Here is a 25,398-nt window from a genome sequence, read left to right as displayed (position 1 = left end):
AGAAATGCTGCTGTTGGAAAGAAAACTACTAATAAAGGACTTACTGCTGTCCCTGTCTTTTCATGAGATAATAAATCACACAGCTGAGGAGTGTTCAAGAGAGCAAGGGTATCTCAGTGTGGGTTTCAGTGAGGAAACAGTAGAGTTTGTGGGGTTTTTGTTTCCTTGTGGTGCAAATAGAAGGGATTTTGTTGTTGTTGTTATTTTGGTTATTTTTGGAAATTAGGCAAATACATAGCATCATCTTGTACCCTTTGTGATAAGCAGTGCTGTTCTAGCTTTTTGTAGTAATTTTCACACTCACCTACTCATTCTGGATGAAAAACCCTGTGGTTTAAATCCTTGCAATGTCTGAGACTCATGATTTCTCTTTCAGAGTTCAGATGGATCCCTCTCTGAGGTTGTGCAGAAATGGAAGGAATATCAGCTCCAGTGCCAGAAATACTTATATGAGACACCCCCCATTGTTCCAGGTAAGCTCATTTGGTAAGGATTGGCTGTATTAATTTTTAAAATTCATGATAACAGTAGCAAGAGAGTGATTATGAACTTGAAAATACTTCTTTCTGGTCCATTGCTTCTTCATCCCATTTGCTCCTATCTGCTCTCTGTGGGACTCTTCCCTCTGCTGGGGGAAGCGTTTTATGGGACAATCTAATTGTAAAGATGTTTGTCCTTAGGTCCAGAGTGTTATGCAGTGGCAAGTGGTAGCTGTAACCATATCAAACAGCCACTAATGTAATAGACCTGGAACTTCTTTAGGGGTCAAAGTGTTAGGAAGTCTGGGACCATGCTGTTCACATTGAACTAGGAGTCTGTAGGTTGTAAAGCTGGTATAAATTATTATGAGCCTTGTAAAATGCTGAGATGGCTTTGGAAAAAATAGTGACTTAAGGAGAATGTAGCTTGTTTTAGTGTTTGAGCTGCTGTAATATGCTGAGAGCATCTGTGACGTGCCAGTGTTGCTGTGGTTAGAGGACAAGTGGTGACTTGTCAATAATGCTTCCCATTGGACACCATGCTGCCTTTCCTCTGCTTCAAGTGCTTTTGGGACACAATGAGGATGTTGAAAGTTGTGCCTGTGAAGAATTATTTCAAAACTGTTAATATTCCTTGTCTTAACTACATTATTATATCAGAGTGAGAGCAGTAGGTCATGACAATGGCAGGGACACATTAATCTCCCTCTGCTACATTATTCTGTTGAGCAATTGAATGCTGCCTTCTAAGAATGACAGTTTAATGAATCTGAAGTATTCTCATGTTGATTAAGCTGTAATGCAAAGTTATGGTTGTGTGTGGATATTTCATTGGTGGCCCTATATATTAGGGTAGACTTTACAACTGCATGGTTTTGAACCATTTTGAGGAATTATTTATTATCTTTAGTATTTATAGCAAAAATTATTTTAAACTGTGACAAGTAAGGGTGTAAAAAAAATAGATAAATTAATACGAATCCATTACTTTCTTGTCTATTGATTCAGTGTAAGACCCTAATCTGTTTTTTAGTTCCTTCCTGAAACAACAGTTTCTTGTGCGAAGATAAACTCATTCTTTATGACAATAAATGCCATATAATTCCACATCAGATCTTAAATGCATGTGTCTGTATTTCCTTTTATATTCTGTTCTTTTTTCCTTCTTGCTGAATTAGTACAAGGCAGTGGCATGACCCTCCCTTCTCTCTCTCTCTCTCTCTGTGCAGAAGGCAAATTCTGCAACAGAACATTTGACGATTATGCCTGCTGGCCAGATGGACTGCCTGGCACCTATGTGAATGTCAGCTGCCCCTGGTATCTTCCCTGGGCTAATGCAGGTAAGAGCCTTTCCTTATAGGCACAGCTTTAAACCAATCCTTTTTTCCTTGCCCAGTCTTAGCAAGGACAAGATTGGCTTAAATGTCTGTGAGTGCGGTCAGTTATCTGTAACAAAAAAGTAGGGGAGGATATTAGTATGATACATTCTTTATCTCTGTTTAGCAGAAGAAGATGAAAATGAGGAACAGACTTATTAAAGGCTGCATTTAGTTTGGGTATTTTTTGCTCTCATCTGGTTTTACTGCTTGGATAGTGGTGACTATAACTTAGCTCTGTGTGCTTGCTGAAGGCTATCTAACAATGATAATGGCTTAGTTGGAAAACTGACATAAAAGTAACAAAGGTAACTGGTACATCATCCTGTAGAAGATACAGACTGAAAAGTCTAAAGTGAAAGTGTTTTGTGCTGCTTCCTGAAATAAACTTATTTCTCAGAATGATGTGAGATGAAGGCATTTTCAGTGGTTGCAAAGACTTCTTCTATGAAGGACTGGATGCCACCTCTAGATTTTACACGTTTATGTGCATGTACGCTTGAAGGCAAGGTATACTAGATCACTTTGTGTAGCATTCTGTCTTTCAAACCAAGGATTTGTACAGCTTGTTCTTTGTGAAGCCCTTTCTATGCTTTGAAGTCTAAATGAAACAGTTTATTAGCCAGCTCTGGTGGTGTGTGTCACGGTGGGGTTCTGGGACCCCTCTCCCCAGTTTGGTTGGCTCAAGCGTGGTAGAATAAATCAGAATGGGTATGATGGAGTGCCCAAAGATAGCTTTTAATGTTCACAGTGACCGCATTGTCTGAGGGGCTGCTTCTAAAGACCTGGGGGTGTGGTTAACTTCACAATGTATAGCATCCCCTTAGCATCCCCCCAGCAGCCTGCCTCCCATGGCCTCAGATTTATTTCCTCCATGACAGGAGCCTGGTCTAAGGTGATAGATCCCAGCTAATTCAGTTCCCACAGATGCGGAGAATTTGCTTTGGTCTCTGTTAAAGGATCGAGGATATTATTTAATGAGGATATATAATTATGATTGATGGGTGCAAAGTGTATGGTGTAAGTATGGAGAACATGTTGATATGGAGAGATATCAGGAATGACAAGGAGAAGGGATGGGATAGTCAGATTACTTAAATGTATTGCATAGTGTGGGAACTGGGCATAATACAAGTAGCATGAAAAAAGGGGTGGAGATGATATCGGGTCTGGCTGGGCTGGAGGTAACTTTCTTCACAACAGCCCTTTCTCAGCATGAAAGCATTCACTCAAAGCCGTGCCTGAGGCCAGCGAGCCTGGGGGTCTGCATAAGTTTGGGAGGTGACATAATTGGGACAGCTGATCTGATCTGACTAAAGGGGTATTCCTGCTCTATGATGTGGTTGGCTGTTGGGGAGGGTGAAACAGGGAAACCTTATGAATGTGATTGTTTGGCACTAGATTCTGAAAATATGAAGGCTAGAATCAAAGTAGAAATGAAAGCCTGCTTTGAGCCCTAGGATACTGAGTAGTGGTTAACCAAAGAACAATAGCCTATCCAGCTAGAGGAGAATCCCTGTTGATAAAACAATGTCCTTCTGATAAAACAAAGTCCAAAGGTCAAGAAGCAAGGAAAGAACTTGTAAAGCTTTGTAGAATCTAAAATGCAACACTGTATGTTAATATAGGGAAGCGAATAGGCTGTATGTAAATTCTTTAGTGGGTGTGTCTCATGGTGATTGGTTACTAAGAATTAGAATATTCACGATAGAAAAAGATACTGGATTGTAACAAGAACTTCACTCTCTTAGCTCTTAGCTCTTAACTCTTACCCCTTACCTCTTACCCTTTTACCCCTCTCCCCCACTCTTAACTCTCAGCCCCCTCTCCCTGCTCCTACCCCTCTCGTCTTCCCTGCTCTCTCCCTCTGGTTTTTCCCTCTTTCACTCTGTTTCTCTTACTCCCTCCCTCCCCTTTTCCAACCTCTCCTCTCCTGCTCTGCGGGCTCTCCCTCCTCCCCCTGACCACGTGGACGCCGAGGCTGGTGGCGGACACGGATCTCCCCTCTTTTTACCCTTATAATAAATTGCTTATACTTGAACAGCTTGACCCTGGAGAAGTCTCTCACTGCGAGCGAGCGTTTTTCACTCCAATAGTTGGCAGTAAAGCTCAGGGAAAGGGGGAAGAAGTGGGAGAAGTCAGTAAAGGCATTCATGATGGTGCTTGTCTTCCCATGTAAATAGTTACACATGCTGAGGCCCTCCTTTCCAAGAAGTGGCTGGATGTCTGCCTGCTAACGGGAGGCAGTGAATAAATTCCTTATTTTGCTTTAGTTATTAAACTGTCATTATCTTGAAGGGTTGGTGGTGTGTGTATGTGTAAATTCCCACGCTTAAATCAAAATGTCACCACAACACTGACAGAGGTTAAAAATTTACACACGCAACACTACTACACCCCTTGGCCCTTCACCACTTTACAACCACAAAGGATTCCTTGGAGTTGTTCCCCTCTGTGGCAACATCCAGTCACAGTTTTTCCCATTACTTTTCCTGGTTACTTGTTTATCTTGACCAACAAGATATTACATCTTTGTTTTTTCCCCCATCCTGTTGAGGAGCGAAAGCATCCAGGGGTGTGTTTGGCAGCCCATCAGTCAGTTTACCTCATCCACCATTGAAGCCCAGGGGCTGTGAAGAAGTCTCTGCCCTAGTGCCTGCAGCATCTCCCCATCTCCATCTTCTCTGACCTTAGTGCTCTGCACAGGGCTGTTTCTCACACTCCTTTTCTCACCCCTCACTGCCAGGCAGTTTTTGGTTCTTTCTTGCATATGTTTTCCCTGAGGTGCAATGGCCTAGTTGGTAAGGTGGTGTTAGGTCATAGGTTGGACTCAATGATCTCAAAGGTCTTTTCCAACCTAGTTGATTCTGTGATCTTGGCTGAGGGGCTCAGCTGTGCTCTGCAGTGGATCTTTGGAACCAGTCGTGCCCAGCATGGGACAGCTCCAGGCTCTCCTTGCAGAGGACACCTTTGGTTACCTCTTCAACTTTGCCCGCTTTCCTAAGTGACTTCAGAAGTTGAAATGCTGTTTGCTAATCTTTCTCAAGTTATTAAAGATGTTATGCTTTTGGAATGGATAAACAAGCTTTTTCAAATGTATGAAATTAATATTTACCTCATATTTGACAAAAAATTATTGGATACTGCAGATTTTTTTCCAATGATGCTTTTCCAGCTGGATACCTGAAACTCTTCACAGACTTCAACTTCTTTTTCTCTAAACCTGTTTGTTTTCAGTCTTTAGGACCATGGACTTCCAACTGCTCTTGAAACCACTGCTGGAAAAAGCCATGGTTTAATGCAATACTGCAGATAATTAAATTACTTGAATGTGCAATATCTTTCATACTTTTGGAAATAAGTTTTTTAAAAAATTAATTATCATGAAAATGGTCTTTGTTTCAGTGAGAAGTGCCGTATTCTGTAAACGCCTTGCTAGGGAGAATTGCAAAACACTTCAGAAAATCTTTAAACCTTTGGTACCCTTGTTGAGCAAATTGTGCATATACCTCAAACTCTATTTTATCAGTGAGGAATAAAAATGGAACAAGGAGGACTTTCACTGTCCAATATAAAATAAGAAGTTTGTATCAGTGCCAGGTATGCACTTTAGGAGCCTAAATTACTGTGATGTGATAGAATTCCATGACATCTTGTGGAGTCATGTTCAAAGTGAATGTTAATGAGCTGCTGTGATGAAGAGGTAATGTCTTTATAATAGAAGATCTAGAGCAGTAGAAAATTGAACACCCTGTGATTTAGAGTGGTCACTAAAGCATGTTTATTACTTGTTCATGCTTAGCCCCCTACTTGGAACTTGGAATAGGTTCTAGCACTTCAGGGCTTCCATCTCATCACCCACTGGAAATGGAGAGGAGGAAAAGATGAGACAGTTTGGGAAGTACCAAAACATATACAGGGAAGGTCATTGTGGGAAAAGGAGTCGCAGAAAGCTCCCAGAGCCTTGTGTATACAGAGATAGAGATACAAAGTTTGGATACAAAGTTTGACCTAAGACCTTGCAAAAGGCTTGAAGATTTGGAACAATAAAGTTACACAGACATGAAGCAAGAATGTGGGTTTATGGTTTAAACAGAAATATGTTTTATGCAAGTAGAAATATACTTTATGAAAGCAAAAAAATATGTTGAGCAAGATAGTGAAAAATTTTAAAGTTTAACAATAGAACCTGCTATAGAGTTAGTAGGAAGCTTAAGATGTATCAATGTAGGTTTCTGTTGCATTATATGATTGGATAAGAAGAGACGCATTGTGACAGAGTCATGTAATGCAAAATAGTCAATGATTGGGGTAAAAAGTTACTAGTGAGCTTTGTGGAAGTAGTTGATTGGCTAAGAAATTTATAAAAGGCATTGTAACTAGAATTAATACAGCTTCTGATGTGATGGTGTTGAATGAAACATCTTTAATGTCTCACCCTTCCATGAGACTGATTATGAAATAAAACACCTTTTACAATGTCTATCAGTCATCTGTGTCTCGATAATCCCAACAGGTCATCATCAAGTATGAAGTACTTCAGCCAAGCGTACTCAAATATTTAAGACTGCTGCTGCCTTGACTAGGAATCAGGTTTTCAAGTTTGTAGAAAGCTTCCTGGGGTATACCCCCAGAAATCCCTGGGAACTGAATTGAGTCACTTGAAACCATGTGTTGCTTATGATGATGCGCTCAAATGGAGGAAGCATTGAGTCAGTGTCTCTTCATGACTTAACCACTTCTGTATAAAAATGTAGAGCTGGAAGCAGGAAGCATATACTGGTCATTAAAGGAAAGCCATAGCCCACCCAGAATTAAGCGAGATGAAGAGCAACAAAAAAGGCTTCTAAACAGATATGAGAAAAAAAATTGGATCCACTGCAGAGTGCAGCAGGAGAATCTTTGGCGAAGGATGGGCAAATGACTGAAGCACTCACTGCCTTCACCATGGCCTTTACTGGTAAAACTCATCTTAAGCAATCTGAGGCCACTGTGATCAGTGGTAAAGTTGGGATCAATGAAGACTTACTCTAACTGGATGAGGATCAGAATATGGAACATTTTCATGTAGTATACCCAAGTCCACAGCAATTGGTAGGATGTACTGACAAGTGCTGATTGAGCTGGTTAATACCAATGTGAGGTCACTTTTGAGTATCTTTGAAAGGTCATGGTACTTGAGGGAGATTCCTGCAATTGTCACTACTATCTTCAAGAAGAGCAAGGACGCAAATCTGGGGAATTACAGATGATTGGCCTGTCAGTCTCCAGGCAAGTAACAAAACAAATAATCCTGGGAATGGTTTCCAAGCACTTAAAGGGCAGGAAGGTGATTAGGAGTAGTCAGCATGGATTTATGAAGGTAAAATTATGCATGATAAACCAGGTAAGAGGACTAGCCTGGTGGCTAATGGAAGAGCAATGGAGGTGTTTATCTTGACTTTTGTAAGGCTTTTGACACAGGCTCCTATAACACTGATAGCAAATTGATGAAGTGTGGATTAGACAGAAGGCTGAAAAAATGGACTGACAGGAATTCTGTGAATTCTACCCCTGGGAAGGAATAGTTGTGTGTATCAGTGATGACTGGCTGGAAAGCAACTTTGCAGAAAAGGTCTTGGAGGTACTGATGGACTGTGGATGTTAGCTTTGGAGCAGGCTGCAGGCCCCATGGCCTCTCAGTCCTGCCTGACAGCTAGCCTGAGAAATTCATAGGAGGATTTCAAAACAATCCTCAAAGACAGAAAACAACTGCCAGGTGCTGTTTGTCTGTTCTCTTGTTTTCCTTGCAAGAGAAGGTCAGGGGGTGTTGTGCCACTGACCAATGATGGTGATGTGTTGATTTGCTAATCAATAAGAGTTTCCTTTCTGTATTTTCCACGTATCTGTCTATAAAAACAGGCCTGTAGTAATAAACTAAGATTTCTCCTATTCCGACTCCCTTGAGAGTCTGTGTCGTTCTTTTTTGCCATTCCCAATTAGAACGACAATGGACACCAAACTCAGCGTGAGCAGCAATGTGCCCATGAGGCAAAGGACACCAAAGGCTTCCTGGGTTGTATTAGGAAAGCATTTGTGGCAGCTCAGAAGGATGATCCTTCCCCTCTGCTCTGGGGGGTGACATACCTGGTGTGCTTTGTCCAGTTCTGGGCTCCCCAGTATGAGAGACATGGACTTGGTTCAGCAGGTCTAGCAAATGACTGTGAAGTTTACTGAGGAGTGGGAGTGTCTCTCTTATGAGGTGAGACTGAGAAAACTGGTATTCTTCAGCCTGGAAAAGGCCTCAGGGGAAATCTTATCAATGTGTATGCTCACATATTGAAATACAGAAAATTTCCTTTAAATGTAATTATTTCACAGTGAGGTTGGTCAAATACCTAGCATGGGTAACACAGAGAGGTTGTGGAGTCTCTGTCACTGAAGATGATCATAGCCTGACTAGACATGAGCCTGATCAAGTTTCCCTAGTTACTTGCTGTATTTGGAAATACCCAGAATCTCAATCCAATGTTGACTGTTTTGTGATTCTCTTCTGTTTATTTCTTTTTTATAAGATAAATCTTGATAACCAATTGTTGTCAGGTGTTACAAATTTCTGTTGGTGTCAGCCAGATTATGAGTTTGGGAGACAAATTTGTATGGTAAATGTTTAGAAAGCAGGAGCGTTCCTTGGGGAATTACAGGTTTTGCAAACTATGCTTTAATAGCTTTTGCTGTTTGTGTACCACTCTTATCCTAGTGGCTGTCAGTCTTAAGCCTTCTCTTCTGCAAACCTGAACAGCATATGTGGCCCAGCAGGTTGCCTAGAAGAGTGGCAAGCTGGAAATGGTATGAAGAACTTTTTATGTGCTCAGCAGGTATGTGCTGTGTCACTAGTCCAACTGCAGATGATGTCAGTCAGTCCTTGTCCCTGTGTGATGCCACAGAGTTGCTCACTGAGGTGTGACATTCTTCTTGCTCAATTAATGTGGTGGCTTCTGAATGCCTGTCTGCATTTTGGACATGGCTCAGCAGTAGTGCTTCTCCAGTTCTTTGGTTTGCTCATTTATCTCAGGGTACGAGAGCAGCTTTAGGGAGATGGGGATCTGTTCACTGAGGAACTTGAGAGTTAATCTGGTGTTCAGTGCTAGTGTGCCTATTCAGACTTGTGTGCATGCAGAGACTCAAGACCAGCCTTTTGCCAGACAAATCCATGCAGAATGGGCTTACAGATCTTTTGTGCTAAGGAATATGTGCCTTTGCAAGATTTTTCCTTATAAGATCACTTCCCTTGCGATTGCAACATTGATCTTCAGCCCTTTTTGAAAATGCTGCCTGCAAAGGCAGCCTATAAAATAAATCAGAGACAATCAATACTGTCCCACTCCTGTTGTATGTCTTTAGAAATGCTGAGGCTGAGACTTCTTTTTGTTGTGTTACCTAGCCGGTGTGTCAGCATTCCTGAAAGAGTCAGTATTGGTATGTTGTGTACAAGGATGGACCCTGAGGGTTGGGAATATGTTCATGATAATTGAACAGAAGAAAGATCACAACATTAGACCAAGATTTTATGTTTGAAACCATGTATGTCTGCACTGCTACAGACTTTTTTTGTGTCAGGCAAACCTAATTTTTTAAAGGAATTTTTTTATTATAGGTTGCACTGAGATAGTGAGTATTCACTGCACTGCTGTAATTTTTCCATCTGTAGTTATGCAGAAAACTTGGATTGGAAATTTCACCCAACTGAGATGTGGGGTTTTTTTCTGGTTGGTTGGTTTTTTGGTGTTGGGGTTTTTTGGGGTTTTTTTCTTTGTTGTTGTTTGGTTGGATTTCATTTGGGTTTTTTTTATTCTCTCATGAAGATCAGTCTCCTGCTTGATGTGATTGCAGCTGTATTAGCATTCATCTGCTTCAAGTATATTGGTTATTGTTATTTTCTTATAAGAAAATTGTGAAATAAGAATATTATGGGTATCTGGATAATCAATATCCCACCAAAACCAAAGTAGCTGAGGTTTAGGGTAGCCTCTGCTTCAATGCAGCTGATGTGTCTCACAGCACAGGGGTTGGTATCCTAGCAAATGAGGAGCCCAGACGCTGCTGGGCTACAACTACATGGCGGGAGTTCATAAAGTCATCTGTATCCCTTGAGAGCCATATAAAATAGCTTTGTGCATGTAGTGAGGGAGCACTTTCTTGCTTCTTCACAGCAGGAAGCAGGATCATTGAGGCAAATGTAATGTGAAAGGGAATCTAATTTTGGTCAAAGTATTCTGTTCAGGGCTCTGCAGGGAAATTCTTAAATTTTCTCTTTGGGAAGATTTCTTGGTTCTCAAGTGTTATTTTGAAATGCTTTGAAAATATGAAGTGAAATGTATAGACTATCAAAACAAGCACATGCTTAACTTTTGCTTACCTTACTTCCCTACCGCCCCAAAAAAACCCAAACCAAGGCAAAGGTGTTTTTTGGCCTGCTTATACATCTTTGAAAGAGCAAAGTACAGAAGTTTCTCAAATCTGTGCAAGCTATTTCACTCTAGCTGTGTTTGGCTTTTATTTGTTCTTATGCAATTCTCACTGAGGGCAGGTCTTTGTAGGGAGATACTGAAGTAGCAGGAGGGAGCTTATTGTTAAATGAATTTGTTCTGCAAATTGCCAGTACAGATCTTGGCCCACAGCCAGAGCTGGTTGATGGCAAGTTTTCTATACTTCCGGCTGGCAGAGTTGAAGCTTTTGCCTCTGTATGTGAAGCCCACTCGGGTTATGATAGCACTGAAGTTACACCAGGTAAATTTTGCACACCTTGCTATCCACATTGTAGTTGGAGAGATTATGACAGGTTCTGGGGCCATAGCTGTCTCAAAGCACAATCAGTGCAGAAGCTCAGAGGAGAGCAGTAGGGGCTCCTTTAAGGGACAATGGGCACCTTGCCTCTCTGTCACTGGCTGTGTGCTTTTTTTCTTGTTACCGTCTCATAATTGAGGGCCAGCTGCCAGTAACACCATGTGGATTTGGAAACTGCGGAGCTGCACAATTCATCTTGCGCTTACACCTCCTCTGGGGGTTCTGATATTTTATTGTTTAATAGCACTAAATCCTTTTTAATTAAAAAAACCTTCCAGAGGTACTAGTTTCTGACAAGAGTTATGTGAACAGTAGCCGCACCATTTGCTCCTATATGCACTGGACTGCATCAAGGCTGGCTGCAGCATCTTGCATCAACACAGATGTGACTGTTGCTCAGATCTCCACTCAAAATCTGAAATCTTTGAAAGTTTTTATTTCAGCTTAGAACCGGTCTCTAGTTTTGAGGAGTCTGACACCTGAATTAGTTTTAAGCCAGTCTCTATCTGTGTTGGCATCATATGGCACATCATATGGCACAGTAGTGAATTGTGAAGCAATCCCTGATTGTGCTGCTTGCCGAGACTTATTTAGTTTGAGCAGCTTTGGTGTCTGTTTCTTTGAAGGAAACTTAAGTCAGAAGCTGTGCTCCAGGAGTGCATTGGATTCTGTTCAGTCCTGGAGGGAGGCATAAGACCTATAAATTAGGCTGTATTACTATGAAGTCTTCCAGAACAACCATACACGGGCCTTTGGAGGACTTTTGCACTACCAAGATCACATTAAATTCTAATGTTTCTTGTGCCAGGTAAAGGGCCAGATGGCTTGTATGCCATAATAGATACTGTCCATGAAGCCTCAGGGTTTTGTAGTTCCCTATGCTCTCTCAATCTACCTTTCTCTTAGTTTGAAATTATTTTCTTAGTTTACCTAATAACTTCCATTGTCATTCACCTTTGTTTGAATCACTTGTCTCCTAGAATTCACTTTATTATCTGTATTATCTTCTCTTTACTATGTTACTTGTTGCAACGGTGACACCTGCTTCTTTGTTCTCCCAGATCACCAGGCAAAGTATATCCTGGGGACCCCTAGAAACAATATTAGTTTCCAGCCTGTGATGTGAGAGACCTGAAAATCTCTCTGGTGGCAGACTAACCCAGCAGTAATACCAGATGACCTCAGGTAGTAACCTTGTGACTGCCTCTAGCTACTAGAAATGGAATCAGCCTGATTAAATCTTGGAGATATCTGGCACCACAGCTGTACTTCACACAATAATTTTGCCCAGTCACAGAGATTGTATGTGCTGAGCTTCATGTGTGGGTGTGGAAATGCAGAGATCAGACTGGGTTGCTGCTCCAGAGTACCATCAGTTGCAAGGATACATTGAGGTCAGATCTTTCTCATTTCCCCCTGCTGTAACCTATGTTTGAGACCCTCTTCCAGCATTACCCATTTTCTCTCTGGTGGCAGAACTTCTTTTCCTGATGTGTCCTTAGGTAAGGGCTCTGCATGAGGCTTTGGGTGGAAGTGAGGTATTACCTTGGAACTCCCAAGTATCAGAGGTTAGCAGTTTTACCACGAGGATTTTATGCTTGTTTAAAGAAATTTCCCTAGGGTTATGAGATATAGACAAACCTTACTGTGGTGCAGCAGAGATCATGGAAATTGTTTGCACAGTTCCCACCCAGCATTAGTGTCTAAGTTAGTCCTATTGCTTAAGTCATGAATTAATACCTTCCTTCTTGTGTGGTGCCTTTCTTTTCCCAAGAGCTGTAACTGTGTTTACACAGTTACACAATTTTAATGATATCATGTACAGCAATACTGCAGATTTTATTCCCTGATACACACCAGGAAAGCCAAAAGTGTTAAAATTAATCCATTTGATCCCAAAATAAATCCATCACTGATTGTTGTGCCCACCAAGGAGAAGGGCTGAGAAAGGAAACAGAACCTTGTTATGTATGTCAAGGTGCTGCCATGAGTGCTTTGGATCTGTGACCCAGGCGAGAATCACATGTAGACTTCTGCCTCAGCAGGATTTTGTGTCATTGCTTCTTGGGTGCCTGGACCATTGGAAAAGCTTCTGCAGATAATATTTTCTTAAATGTGATTTAGTAACCCCCACAGCCCCTTGCTATCAAATGTGGTCATTCAGGGCTGGTGTTCAAGCATCTGCGCTCCTGAGGCATCTGCTGTACTGCAGGATGAAATCCAATGTCCTGGTCCTCTTCCCTTTCCCTGACTTGCCTGTGTTTGCACACTATTAAAACTCAGAGGGTGAGGGAGTTTGGGGACAGAGTGCCATAGTGCCAGCAAGAGGCAAAAACATAAAAAAATATGTTTGATTTTGTTTGTGAAACCTCCTAAGGATAGCAGCACTGCCAGAGTGAAGCTCTAATGTTGTCTGCGCAAAGCAGAGCAAAAGAAATTATGTTGCTTTCTAGAGGGCTCTGAGGAAAACCCTACAGCTGAGGAAGTAGGCATTTGTGTGAGAGTTTTCCTTTGGACAATTTTTGAAGTTATATGCATGGCAGGAACATTTGGTTTAAGGGTCCAAGTTAAACCTTGTCTGGTTTCATCTTTCTCATTTTTTGTTTAATCATCTAGCTTTGCAGTTTGAGATGGTCTTTTAAAAGCAAGACAGCAGATGTCTTTGTGAGTGTATAGTTTAAGTGCCTGCTTGTCTTTTTGTGTGAAAGAAAACAACTTTCACTTCAAATATTGGATACTCTGAAGATGATTAGACATTTATTCAATTTCTTCCCTTATTTGCTTTAATAAAACCGAGCTTCCAGAAAGTTCTCCATAATGTTGAAAAGGGGTGTGACCCTTTCTTCAGTGAAAAATGTTTCTTTGTATCTGCTAACCCGTAAGCAATTCAGAATTTATATTTCCTTGCACCAGAAGCTATCTCAAGCTAATTGGAAATTTCAGTTGCTTTAAGTAATAATAAAAAAAATCTTTCAAGTTCACCTCTGCCTCTGTTTGTCAGTCTCCATCTGGTAGTGTGAAAAACGAGATTCACTTAATAAATTTTAAAAAGTTTAATATAAACAAAAAGACAATTAGGAGACAAAGGAAATAAAGCAAAGGGTTAAAATGGCCGGGTGCCCTGGCGGGTTGCCAGGAACACACCTGGTATCTCCGGAACACTCTTTTTATCCCCTCCTGCTGTGAGGGTTTAATGCATATTCAAACTTTTTCAAGAAGTATTTAGCATGTCTCCTCCCTGGTTCTGCCTATTTAGAACATGCTCTGTATGGTTTTTATTTCTGCTGTTCAGCACTATTTTTGCTGTCATCATTATTCTTGCTAATGAGCATTATTTTGAGATTGGTTTCTTTTCTTCTGCATATGGTCAGTGTTGATAACAGTCTGGGCCCCTCGTCCTGTCCTGATGACAGCTGGGCTTCACAGCACAACCTTCCACTGCTGCCACCAGCCTGGTCCTGGCAGCTGATAACAGCTTGGCCTCTATTGTTCTTCCACTGATAACAGCTTGGGCCCCACTGTCTTTGCCCTCTGGGGTTTCCTTGCTTTGTACTGGGAGATTCCTTTAAGCTTACAACTTGTTAGCAAGAAAAAAAATACATATATAGCCAAAAAGTATTTAACATATAATATTCATCCTAATACTTGTGAAAGCCAATATCACAATACAGATTTATAACAGTAGTATACCAGAGAACTCTCAAACATATGTTACCCGTCTCAAGGGTGGATATAGGGGCTGTTGGCAGGAATAATTATTAAAATCAATAACAGATAGATGTTATTAACATACAGTTATTTTAGGCCACATGGCAATGCCATTCTCTGTTTTATCAATTTTGTTAAGCAAAAGAAACAGCTTTATAAATAAACTGCTGCTTCAGATTGAGGTACATATAATAATGCAGTAGTTTATGACCTTCTAGCTGGGCTGAGATGTGACTTTCTGTAGGGACAATGAAAAGCTCTCTGCTTTGATTCTTCTCCTGCTGCTACCAAAATACGTCGAATGTGTTATAGAACAGGAAACTTTGCATATGGCCAGATGACAAAATGCACATATGTGTGATGAAAGCATGATGTTCATATGTTAGGTATAGATCTGGTTACCTGAGACCTTCTAGGAAAAATTACTGTTTTTGCACTGCTGGACAAGCCTGCTGTAGGATATCAGCTTGCTATGTCTGTGGGAGTTGGAGCAGTTGGCAGGACTGTATGTTTTCCAGAACTTTTTTAGTTATAACTGTATCATGTTTTTGTTTAAAGTAATTCCTTGAAATCCACTGTCAAGGATGTCAAGGCACACCTCAGAAAAGATAGCTGAGCTTCATTTGTGAGTGCTTGAGACATTTCCTACAGCTGTTCTGGCCATGAATAATGCCTTTCAGTGAGAAATGAACACCATTAGACCCAGCTGCAAGGAAGAGCTGGACTGCCTCTGTGCTTTGTCCATGCTAGTCTAGCAGGTAGCTAGATATGTTTGAGCTTAACACTTAACTTCATCTGTGCTCTCATTACATAATTGCATAACTGAAGTTATTATCTACTTGCTTTTATTTGTTTTCTGTACCACTGCACTCTTAAACAGAGGGACCTCACACATTTCTACAGGTTACTTACACTCACGAACTTGCAGTTTTTAATTGCTGTGGACAAGGAGTAAACTGAACTAATTAATGGTCTGAATGAACAATAGTGTTTGTATGTGCTACGTAATTAAATGCCTTGCTGAAAATGCATTATTAATTTTCAGCTTACTTAAATGTTGCTAATTAGTTAAATATTGATTGTTTTGGGGTTTCCCCCCCCCAAGTCCCTGAAGATGTGATAAGACATGAATGCCTGATCTTAAGCAGCATAGGTGGAGAGCAACTTGCCCATATGGCTCACTTCTTCCTCCCCTTTTCGGGAATTCCTGGCACTTCATCTTGGGTGATGGGAAAGACTCCTCTGACATCCAACCTACATGTGTCCTCTCACATAATAGATATGCTTCTGTTATAATAGTGATCTTAAAGATTATTAATTTTTTCAATATTCTCAGTTAATTTTGGTGAAGATACAATTCAATCCATGTATGTATATATATATATATATATATTTATATATATATATATATATATATATATATTTATATATAAGTATGTAAATGCTTTATGTAAAGGCAGCTGAGTCTTTGCCTCTTGAAGTGAATAGCTCTGCGGTTGGATTTTTTAATAATATTTTCATTTGACAGAGTAGTCCTGCAAAAAAATGTGGACTGACTTGAAAGGTGTTTGAATGTAAGTCTAATTATAGAATATTCTCCTTTTCATGCCATTTCATATATGCAACTTTAACTTGAAAATATGCTAATCTTTGTAAAGTTTACACTTCTCAATTATGCACATGGTTTAGTTTAACAGTATTATTCTTTTCTACTTGCACATTTTATTGGTGACTTTCCCCTTGAGAATTTTCTGTCATAGACTGACTAGCTTTTCCCTGAGGGACCCAGGCCCCTGCTATGAATTTTGAAAGTGTTTAATCCTCTTCAAACATGCTCCAAATGTTAACTGTTAGGATTCTCATACATCATTTTAATTATTCTTTAGATAAGAATGAAGTTTTTCTGGGCGATGTTTATGAGAGAACTTGGGTACATGACTTGTTTGATGACAAAAATAATGCTGGTTGATGCCTGATCCAGACTCATATGACTTTCTGGTTCTAATTTGCTTTTTGACAATTGGAATGAGCAGAAATTAATTAGGCAAGAAAATGATAATCAAGTGCTCATTGGCATATTTCCCCTGAAAACAAAAAACTGACTTTCACGTGCCAAAACTGCCTGATAATGGTCCTGGAGCTTAATGAAGCAGGGCACCGACAATTCCTTTAAACAGAATGAAAGGATGCTTAAAATGTGGAAAACATTGTGTTGGTGTGACTGATGAATGACAGTGGGCCTCTCTAAGTATTTTTAAATGTGAGGTATCATTGGCAGTGAATATTCAAGGGAAGGGATTGCTCCTTGGCAGGAAAAGAAAAGCTTAAGTCAAAGGGATTTTATGTCCATCCAAATACATCTCAAGCACTGAAAATGGAATAGAAATGAAAATGGAATCAAGAACTTGGGGAAAATTACCCATATAAGGGTAATTATCTTGGTTCTTAGATTAGGGATGGGTCCCAGCTTTGTGTTGGAGGGTAAGAATCATTGAGACTGGTGTAAAGATTGACTTTGTGATGGAAAGGTAAATCCAGACATAACTGTAGCTTTAGTGGCCTCCTGACAGAAAAGATGATGATTTTCGTAATGAAATTGATTGGTCCTTTTTTTTTTCTTTTTTTTCATTATTTGTAAGAGCTTGTATTTAGTGTCTTACAGATTTGTAGGCCTTGGCATGATGAGATTCAATAAATTAGAACGCTGTTTTAAAGCTGATGTTTTCCAAGAACTTTTTGTCAAAATCTTATTCTATATTTCAGCATGTGGATGAGAAAGAGCATGGCTTCTGTGATACTGGTGATATGTCTCTTGCTGCTTGTGGGAATGACTTCCTTATGTGTGCTTGTTTGCACCTACAGTCTCCAGAGGCCATAGCTGTGTGAAGTAGTATTCCTTTCTCCTGAAATGTGTGACTGTTGAGGCCAGATGTGCTTTTGGTGCACAGGCTGATCAGAGCTTCTTGTGGCCTTGTTGGCTGCAGTAGGTCCAGATCTGAGAGCAGATGTTGTTCATTAATTCTGCCTCTCTTCTCTGCTTGGCTGGAGCAAGAGGAGCTTGGAGTATGATGAGGAAGGCTGAGGAATAGAGAAAGGAGATGGGAGAGGCTGGAGTTAAGTTGCAAATTTAATTACAATGGTTTTGGAAAATGACAACCCCAAGTAGGAGCTCAGACCAAAATATGAAAGTGTGGGGGGAAAGGGAGCAACAGTGCAAAGGTAGAGCGGCAGCATAGAACTAAATATTGCAGCAACAGGAAGTATTGGAAGGATGAACCTGAAGAGGAGAACCAAGGAGAGGAATGCAGTTAGGGGAGAGAAGAATGGCATGTCTACAGTCTTTAAAATGGATGACATGCTTTATTTTATTTGTTCTGCTTAGAAGTATCCACATTCTTTATTTTGTGTAGATAGTGGCTAATTCTTGTGGAATTACAGCTAGCTCTAAATGAAGTTTGATAGTTTGAGATAAATTTTATGATCTATTTTGCAGGTGTCTGTGCTGAAAGCTTCCTATTGTTTAAGATTTTTTGGATGATCTTTATAACTGTCTTGCGAGAGATGATAAATTTAGGATTATTTAATCAGTGGTTCTTTATGCCATTGTTTTTGCAGATAACCAAATACCACTAATTTCCATGTTGCCAAAGACTGGCAGTTTGCTTACATCACCTGGCATTTGTTTTAGCCTCCATGTTCTGGAGCTTTTTGTTTTGCACAGAAGCTGCATCCAACCAACCAGTGTTTATATGCATGTGTATATCACTCTCCTCCTGACTGTGAATATTTAATATACTAGTTATCTGCTGTCTTTTCTCAAAGTTCTTTTTTTGCATGCTTTATCTCAGCAGGCATTATGCTAGTGATTTTTCTAGTTTTTTCCTTTCCTTTTAGCTTGTTTTGAGGGTTTTTTGCTTATTTTTATAAGGCCTCGGAATACGAGCATAGTAAAATAGATCCCTTCCTCTGCCCTGAGAAGACTTTAGTTGTATGGTTTGCAGCCTTTTAAGAGAACTTTTTACTGCAGAATTTTTGAATTTTTTTGCATCATTTTAATATCCTCTAATAGGATGGCTTCTATTAATTGCAATAACAGATCCAATAACTTAAAAATACAAAACCTCTTAACAGCTTTTTTACAAGTTTATTTTGCATTAAACTTCCAATCATGTTTGTTGTTGCAATAAATGTATTCCAACCCACTTTTATTTATTCTGAACAAAACTTTTAGTGGTGCTTCTTGTCAAATGTTGACAAAGTGTCATACATGCTTGTTTTTCATAAGCTGCCTTCTTTAATTGCATTAATTTGCTTACCTTTTATAGTTCATAAACACTCATTAAACCTGATGCCCACATACATGGGTGCACTTTTATGATTTTTTTTAAGTTTATTTTAAAAAGTTGTTAGGTGTTGGTGTTCTCTAGCTAGTGTGCTGGTTTTGTATTGACTGACATTTGGGGAAGAAGAAACCACCCACTGAACTGATGTCTCTGAGAGAAGCTGCTAGGAGCTTCCTCTGTGTCTAGAAAAGGCCAGTAGCTGGCTAGTTCTGACAGCTGACAACATTTTGAACCATTTGGAAATTAGATCCACCTCTGTGAATTCCACATTTTAAAAACCACAAACCCACAAATCTCTCTCTTGGCTTTCGGCCTCAGAAGGTAATGGAGCTCTGATGAGACTGGCCCTGCTCCCCTGCAGCCTGTGTGGCCTGGGGGTGGCTGGGCCGGACCCCAGCAGCTTCTGGGCAGGGGATGGAGGTTGCGGGGCTCCGGCCCCAGGCTGGGCTGGGCCACGGCTGCTGACATCTTGCTGACACTAAGCCCCCCTTTTGGCCTGCACCAATGGCTCCGGGCCGAGACAAAAAAAAAAAAAAAAAAAAAAAAAAAAAAAAAGAAAAAAAGAGTGACGACGCGTAGAAAGACAACATGAAAACACCAAGATGAGTAAAGAAGGAGTCAAGCCTCAGATGGAAGAAGAAAGAAGAGATGCCTAATGGGGCTGAAATATTCTTTTAATAAGGCCATGGAGAAGAGAAAATCTCTGTTCCCAGAGGTGATCACAGAGACAGATGAAGAGAACCTTTTCCTTTGAATAACTCATCCTTAAAATAATACCCTATGAGTTCATGGCCCGTGGACACACCTATAGTAGGGCTGTGAAAATGGGAGGAATTTCACAGTGGGAGAACTTTTCCCAGGCAGCTGCTATTCGTGGAAATGAAAAGCCACAAGGTAACTGTTTCTTGTGGAGAAGTCTCCATGGCATGGCAAGAGAAAACTCCGCTCCCTACAAGAACTGATGAAAGACTATGGTATGGTTGGTAACTGATTTAACATCCCAGGTTTTGTCTCTATGTTGTCAGTTGGGAAAGGAAAGTAGTTGGGCAGGGGGAGGAAAGGTGTTCTGGAGGTTTTATTCTGACACTTCTTATTCTTGCAGTCCTGTTAATAAAGTTTATTTATACCTTTTAAGTTTTGATCCTGTTTTACCCTTCTCACGATCCATATCTCACAGCAAGAAATGAGTAAGTGCACTGGTGATTTTAGCCAGCGCTGAGATCCACCACCTTATTTGGCGCATTGGCCGGGAAACTCAAATTGGTGAATCTAAACCACTACATGTGCAGCCTTTTCTTAATACAAGTTCCTCAAATTAAATGCTTGGAGGGTATAGTTCCTTTTAGGGTAAAGCTCTGTTAAAAAAAATGGTCTTTTCCAGAAAGATATTTCAATTGTTGAGATACTCATTCCCAGTATTGTATAAATTTGTGACTTAAGGAATATTTTGTGATTTAATATGGTCTTCTTGGCTTCCATAACTTTTATTTGCCGCCATTATTCAAGTAGTTTTTAATTATGAAGCTATATTTTATGATTATTTTCTTTTTCGCAGATCTTACTCTTTCAGTATGAAGAATAGATTTGCATGTGAGATGTAGTAAAGGGGGCTCTTCTCTGCGGGATCATTGCCTCATTAACTGAGGAAGTTTGTGTTGAGGCAAGATATTGCAGAGCTGGCAAGGAAGATCTCTGCACTAGGAGAACTGAATATGCCCATGCAGAACAAATTTTGTGCCTGCATAATTTTCTTTTTGTATAAATGTGACTTTATTATGTTACCAAAATATGGTCCTTATTTTTTCGTCATGTCTTTATGCATATGAGCTAATAGCCTTTAGTGTTCATTGGGGAGCTGAATTGTTGGTGGTCTTTGAATGGATCATTCAAATAAGAAAATGCTGTATTTGGTATAGACTTGATTGTCTGCTTAAATATGGCTTGTATCTCACAGTAGTAAGAATGAGTAATTTCACATCAAATTATCTCCCTCTGTTTTATATCCTGAATAAAACCGTGGATTCTGATGGGGAAAACAATGTATGATTGTGTATGTAGAACAATGTTATTGGATGGAACTAGAACTCATATAAGCAGCCTTAGCTTAACACTTCCTAATTCTTGAATCTTTAGTGCTGTTCTGCTAATGTAATTTCAAAGGAAATGCTTTTAAATAAGAATTTATATGCAGGCAGTATTCCTTGGATGATGCCAAAGAGCATCATCTCTATCTGCGGTGTCTGTAACTTTGTGCTTTTGACAGCACAGCAGAGGATTCTGGCACTGAGAATTTCCAGGACATACAGGGGTGTCTGTGTAGTCTGTGGCATGACCTGTGCTTGGTTGGATCTTCCCTTTCATCAGGTAAAGGTGTCTGTTAGGTCTGTATAAGGTTGTGTCAGGTGATCACTTCAAGTTCTTGCTGCAAGAGAATAATTTTCAGTAGTGTGTATGGTTTTTGGGTGAGAGGCGGGGAAACAGGCTCAAACACCCCTATTGTAAATGTTTCTTATCACTAGCTCTTAGTTTGAAAGAGCCAAGAAGTTCTCCAGCCTTTTCCAATCAAAAAAAAAAACCCAAAACACTGCAAGGAGGAAGAGTAACAAGAGGAAAAAGAAAAGTAGATGCATTCACACTCCTACCAAGAGATAGACATGAGCTTGCACCCACCTAACCGCCACCTTTACATGGTGCAAGGGAAGATCCAAGTAAGCAAGCACAGGCTTGGTTTTATCACAAAAGCAAAGGAGTTGAGATGACTAATACGTTATGAGGGAAGAAGAATAGTAGGAAGTACCTGTAGGTTAAACTGTCTGTTGAGGTAATATAATTTCAGATGACAGGGTGGTAAGCCCAGCACAAAGGAGCACTTTAATAAATGTGATTCTTGGACAGTGCTGCAGGCTGGGGCTCTTCCAGCTCCCTGGAGGTTTCAGGATCAGGCTGTTCCCTTATGTCACGTTTTTAGCTGCATGCTCCTAGGCATGAGTCCTGGGTTTAGGATGCCTTTGCAGAAAGCAGCACCAAGGTTGGGACTGAGTGACACTTAGCAGCAGCTTTTATGGCCAAGAGTGATTCCTGGAGAGCATTGCCCAAGTCACAGCAAGTGATAGCTAAACAGAGCTGCTGATGGGGGCACAACCTCCTAAATTCTGATAAGTTGTTGTCCCCATCAAGGGGCAGGTTGCTCATTTCAGGAACAAGCCAGTCTGTCTTGAAGACTGGGATGATGCTCTCATACTGCTGAGTCCCTGCTTTATGGAGAAAATTGAACTTTTTCCAAAACAATTCCCCAGCTGGAAGCAGAGAATGGATGTTAATAGAGGACAGGTCTATAATACTTGACACAGAGCAGACAGACAAAACTGCAGTCTCTTGTTCTTCTCACGCCTGAATAGAATAGATTAGCTAGGACATGATATAATTTATTATTACAATCAATAATGTTCCAGATTATCCTCAGGGACAGTTGGGTGACTAATGTCACACTGACCTTGACACCCTGATGTTGTAAAATGCAGATGAGGTTGGCTGTTTAAACAGAGAAGATATTCAATTTGGTTTTCTTTATAGTAAAAGTGGGGCTAATAAGGAAAAGTTTGTCAGCTTTTTGCCCATGCTCTCCTTACATAAAAGTATTCAGCTGCTTCTGAGATTTGATTTGATTTACAGGTTCACTAGATAGATGTTATTACCTTCAGTGATCTACCTTTTATCAGCTTACAGAGACTGAGTTTTGGGCATAAGTCCATGTTTTAATATGTAATTCTAATGAGGTGTGATTGACACTGTTCAAATAAACCTTTACCATTAAGTTGCTGCTCCAAAGGTTTTGCAGCTTTTTGCTCTTTAAATAAAATCAGATTCCCTTTGCACTGGCTGTGGGTATGTTTGTTTATTTGCAGAAGATGATAGCCAATTCTAGAATATAGTGGAATGATTTAAAACATCGACTATATGGTAACAGAAAACATAACAGGACAGGGAAAAGGTATTGCAGGATATCAAAGAAGCAACAACCACCTCAAACCTTTAAAAAATGTTGTTTGTCATTCTGGTCTGTTATAACTGATCATTTTATGCTTGGTGTTTTGACTGCATTATAGGTAAGAGGGCCTGCTCTGCAGAATTCAGCCATGGACAAACGTGAATTGCCTCTGAGTAAGGCAAGCAAGCAAACAGCTGAAATTGCTCAGCAGTTGCCAGGGAAGCTGTGTGGGTGCCTTCTTTCTTTCATGGCATACAGGCCACCTCTGGGCGTGTCACTGTTAGTTTGCCTCAGTGTCTATTAATAACTGATTTTCTTTTCAGCAATGGCATCACATGAAAGTTGCAGGAAATTAAGTTCCAAGTGAGCTTTGGACCAGACCCTCAGCAAAGACAGAATGTGTACATATACTATCCCTTTATCTGTTTTAGAAGGTTGAAGATATCTGCCATCTTAAGCCATGACCACCTGTGCAGAGAGAGTCATAAAAAGTACATGTGAAAAAATTGTATTTAAAACATTTTTAGGTAGCTTTATTGCAAATCACATGCTTTCCTCTGAGCAGTAAGAGTGGTAAGACACTTAAAATTTTTGTGTCAAAACATTGCTGTCTAAAAGCTAGTGGATTCCTTGAACTTCGATGGAACTGCTTTCAGTAAGCAAAGTAGGAATTTTGTATATGAGAAGATCTAAAGTCTCCAGGGTTTTATCAGTTATTTTGGAGAAACAACAGAGCAGTTTCTGGTGTAGAAGCTTTACTCTGTCCCTCACTTCACTGAGGCAAGACTGGGGAAGAGCATTCAGATCAGGTGAATCTCTTCTATCAGTCATTTACAGCCTTTTTTGTGTTTGGGCAGTAGCAGGTGGCTGCCTGTGACTGAGGTTGTTGCCTGGAGGAGTAGATGAAGACTGTTTGCCTTCTGCTTCTGGGAAATGGAGAAAGTAGGAATGACCATGGGCTGATGCAGTTTGGGAGGGGTCTGTTTCAAAGGCAGACCTTTCTGTGGCTATGCTGTGTGAAGTCTGGGCTCTTGGCACCGTTGCTCTGGGAATCTCCTCTAAGCAGCTTCTTAAACTGATCACACAGTGCTTGGAGGTGTCTGCACCCCTGGGCTGGATTTACCTGGGAGACCCTGCATGGTGCTAGTGTTGGATGGGCCAAGCTGCAGGGTGTGAAGGGTCTCATGTGTGGTGTTTATCCATTTCTGAGCCCTTTACAGCTCCACATAATGGTGCTGTGTGGGTAAGGGGGAGTCTGACACATTACTGAAAGTATTCCATTTCCACAACAGTGAGATTTGTTTTCACATTTCTGTGAGCAACTGGCTGCCTGCAGTGCATCAGGCTTGTTATTTTAAGAGCTGCATTCTGTCAGGTCTTTCATGAGCATTGTCCCATGTATGAATTAGAATCTCAGTGGTGCCTCAAAGTGGAAGTTTTCTCTTTTCTAACATTTCCTGTCTCATAAGCATCTTGGTTAATAAATTATTCCATAGACCAGGTGTTTAGGCTCTCACATTGTGATGTGCAGTTTCATCTATTTGGAATTTGTTTGATTTATTCTTTCACATTTTAAGGCTTTTCCTGGTTACAGATAGCCCAGCTGTTCTTCAGCTGCCTCTGAGTCTTGCACTGATCACCACTGTTTTGGCAATCAGTGAGTCTATGACAACCTGACACAGCTGGCATGTGTCTACCTAGAAGTCTGTAAGAGCCATCCACTTTGAGTGTTTGTGACTCCTAGATGTGGCAAGAACGTTCCTGTCCAGTGTAATAGCATTACATAATTTTTTCTTCATAGCTAAATGAATTGCCTTGTCTTTCTGTCTGATAGCAAATTCCATGTTCCATTTACAGTAAATCTTTCTATTCTGTAATATATGCTAGGCTTCAGGTTTTCCTTTTCATTATTTAAAAAGAAGTGTTATTGATAAAAAGAAAATTAATGTGTGTCATGATGATTGGGAGAAAAAATAAATATATTGAAGCTAGGCATTCATCCCAATTAAACCTCACCATTAAGAAGTACTGGTGGGGAGAGGTAATTCACAAAGTGTTTCAGGAAATGTGAAATAATGTTGGGGTTTGGGTTTTTTTTTTGCTTGCTTGTTTTTTAATTAATTCTCTTTTTGAAGTGTGGGTCTTGTGGTTTTATTTATTTTCTTCTTTTCTTTTTTTTTCAAGAATATAATTAAATTTCTTGTTTTCTGAGATTATTCCTCATAATAATTTTTTCTTGTAATACTTGGTTATAGCTCATCTAATGGTAGTCAGACAGAATTGCCTAGTCCTATGACCCTCTGGACTTAAACCTCCTGGAATTCACATTCATTGGCTCCAAATACACAACATTTACAGATTCCTAGGGCTGCTTTTGCATAGGTGTTTTGAATGGCTTACTTCAAATTGCTGACCACTAATCCTAAGCGGGGGTGGGAATGATGTGTGAAATCCTTAATATATGGACAAAATCAATAGAATGGTTGGGTTGGGAGGGACCTGAAAGATCATCTAGTTCCAACCACCATGCCCTGGACTGGGATGTCTTCCACTGGGCCAATGTTGTATCACGTGTTGCAACACTATCATGTCCAGGGAGGTGCAGCCACCAGTGCCCAGCGTGGGAAATCAACAAGATGGGTCTCAATTTCGTTAAACTCGAGAATCCATTTATTGGG

General features: G+C 40.3%; 1 protein-coding gene across 3 annotated transcripts in view; it reads left to right on the top strand.

Moving 5' to 3' along the window:
• Positions 1-25,398, top strand: part of GLP1R (glucagon like peptide 1 receptor) — a 110,132-nt gene that overhangs the window by 42,644 nt on the left and 42,090 nt on the right. For 2 of the 3 annotated variants that reach the window (XM_088053241.1, XM_005533237.3), the window contains exons 2-3: positions 377-473; positions 1,709-1,819. In XM_088053241.1, coding sequence (XP_087909367.1) covers positions 377-473; positions 1,709-1,819 — 208 coding nt within the window. Of the gene's footprint in view, positions 1-376; positions 474-1,708; positions 1,820-23,600; positions 23,663-25,398 lie in introns of those variants that run through there. The other variant, XM_088053240.1, reaches the window with a different exon arrangement.

This window comes from Pseudopodoces humilis, chromosome 3 (assembly GCF_049639895.1).
Source record: "Pseudopodoces humilis isolate 2021_Gansu_Grassland_sample_001 chromosome 3, ASM4963989v1, whole genome shotgun sequence".
NCBI lineage: Eukaryota > Metazoa > Chordata > Aves > Passeriformes > Paridae > Pseudopodoces > Pseudopodoces humilis.
The sequence above is the reverse complement of the archived record's forward strand: the minus strand, read 5'-3'. Positions and strand labels throughout refer to the sequence as shown.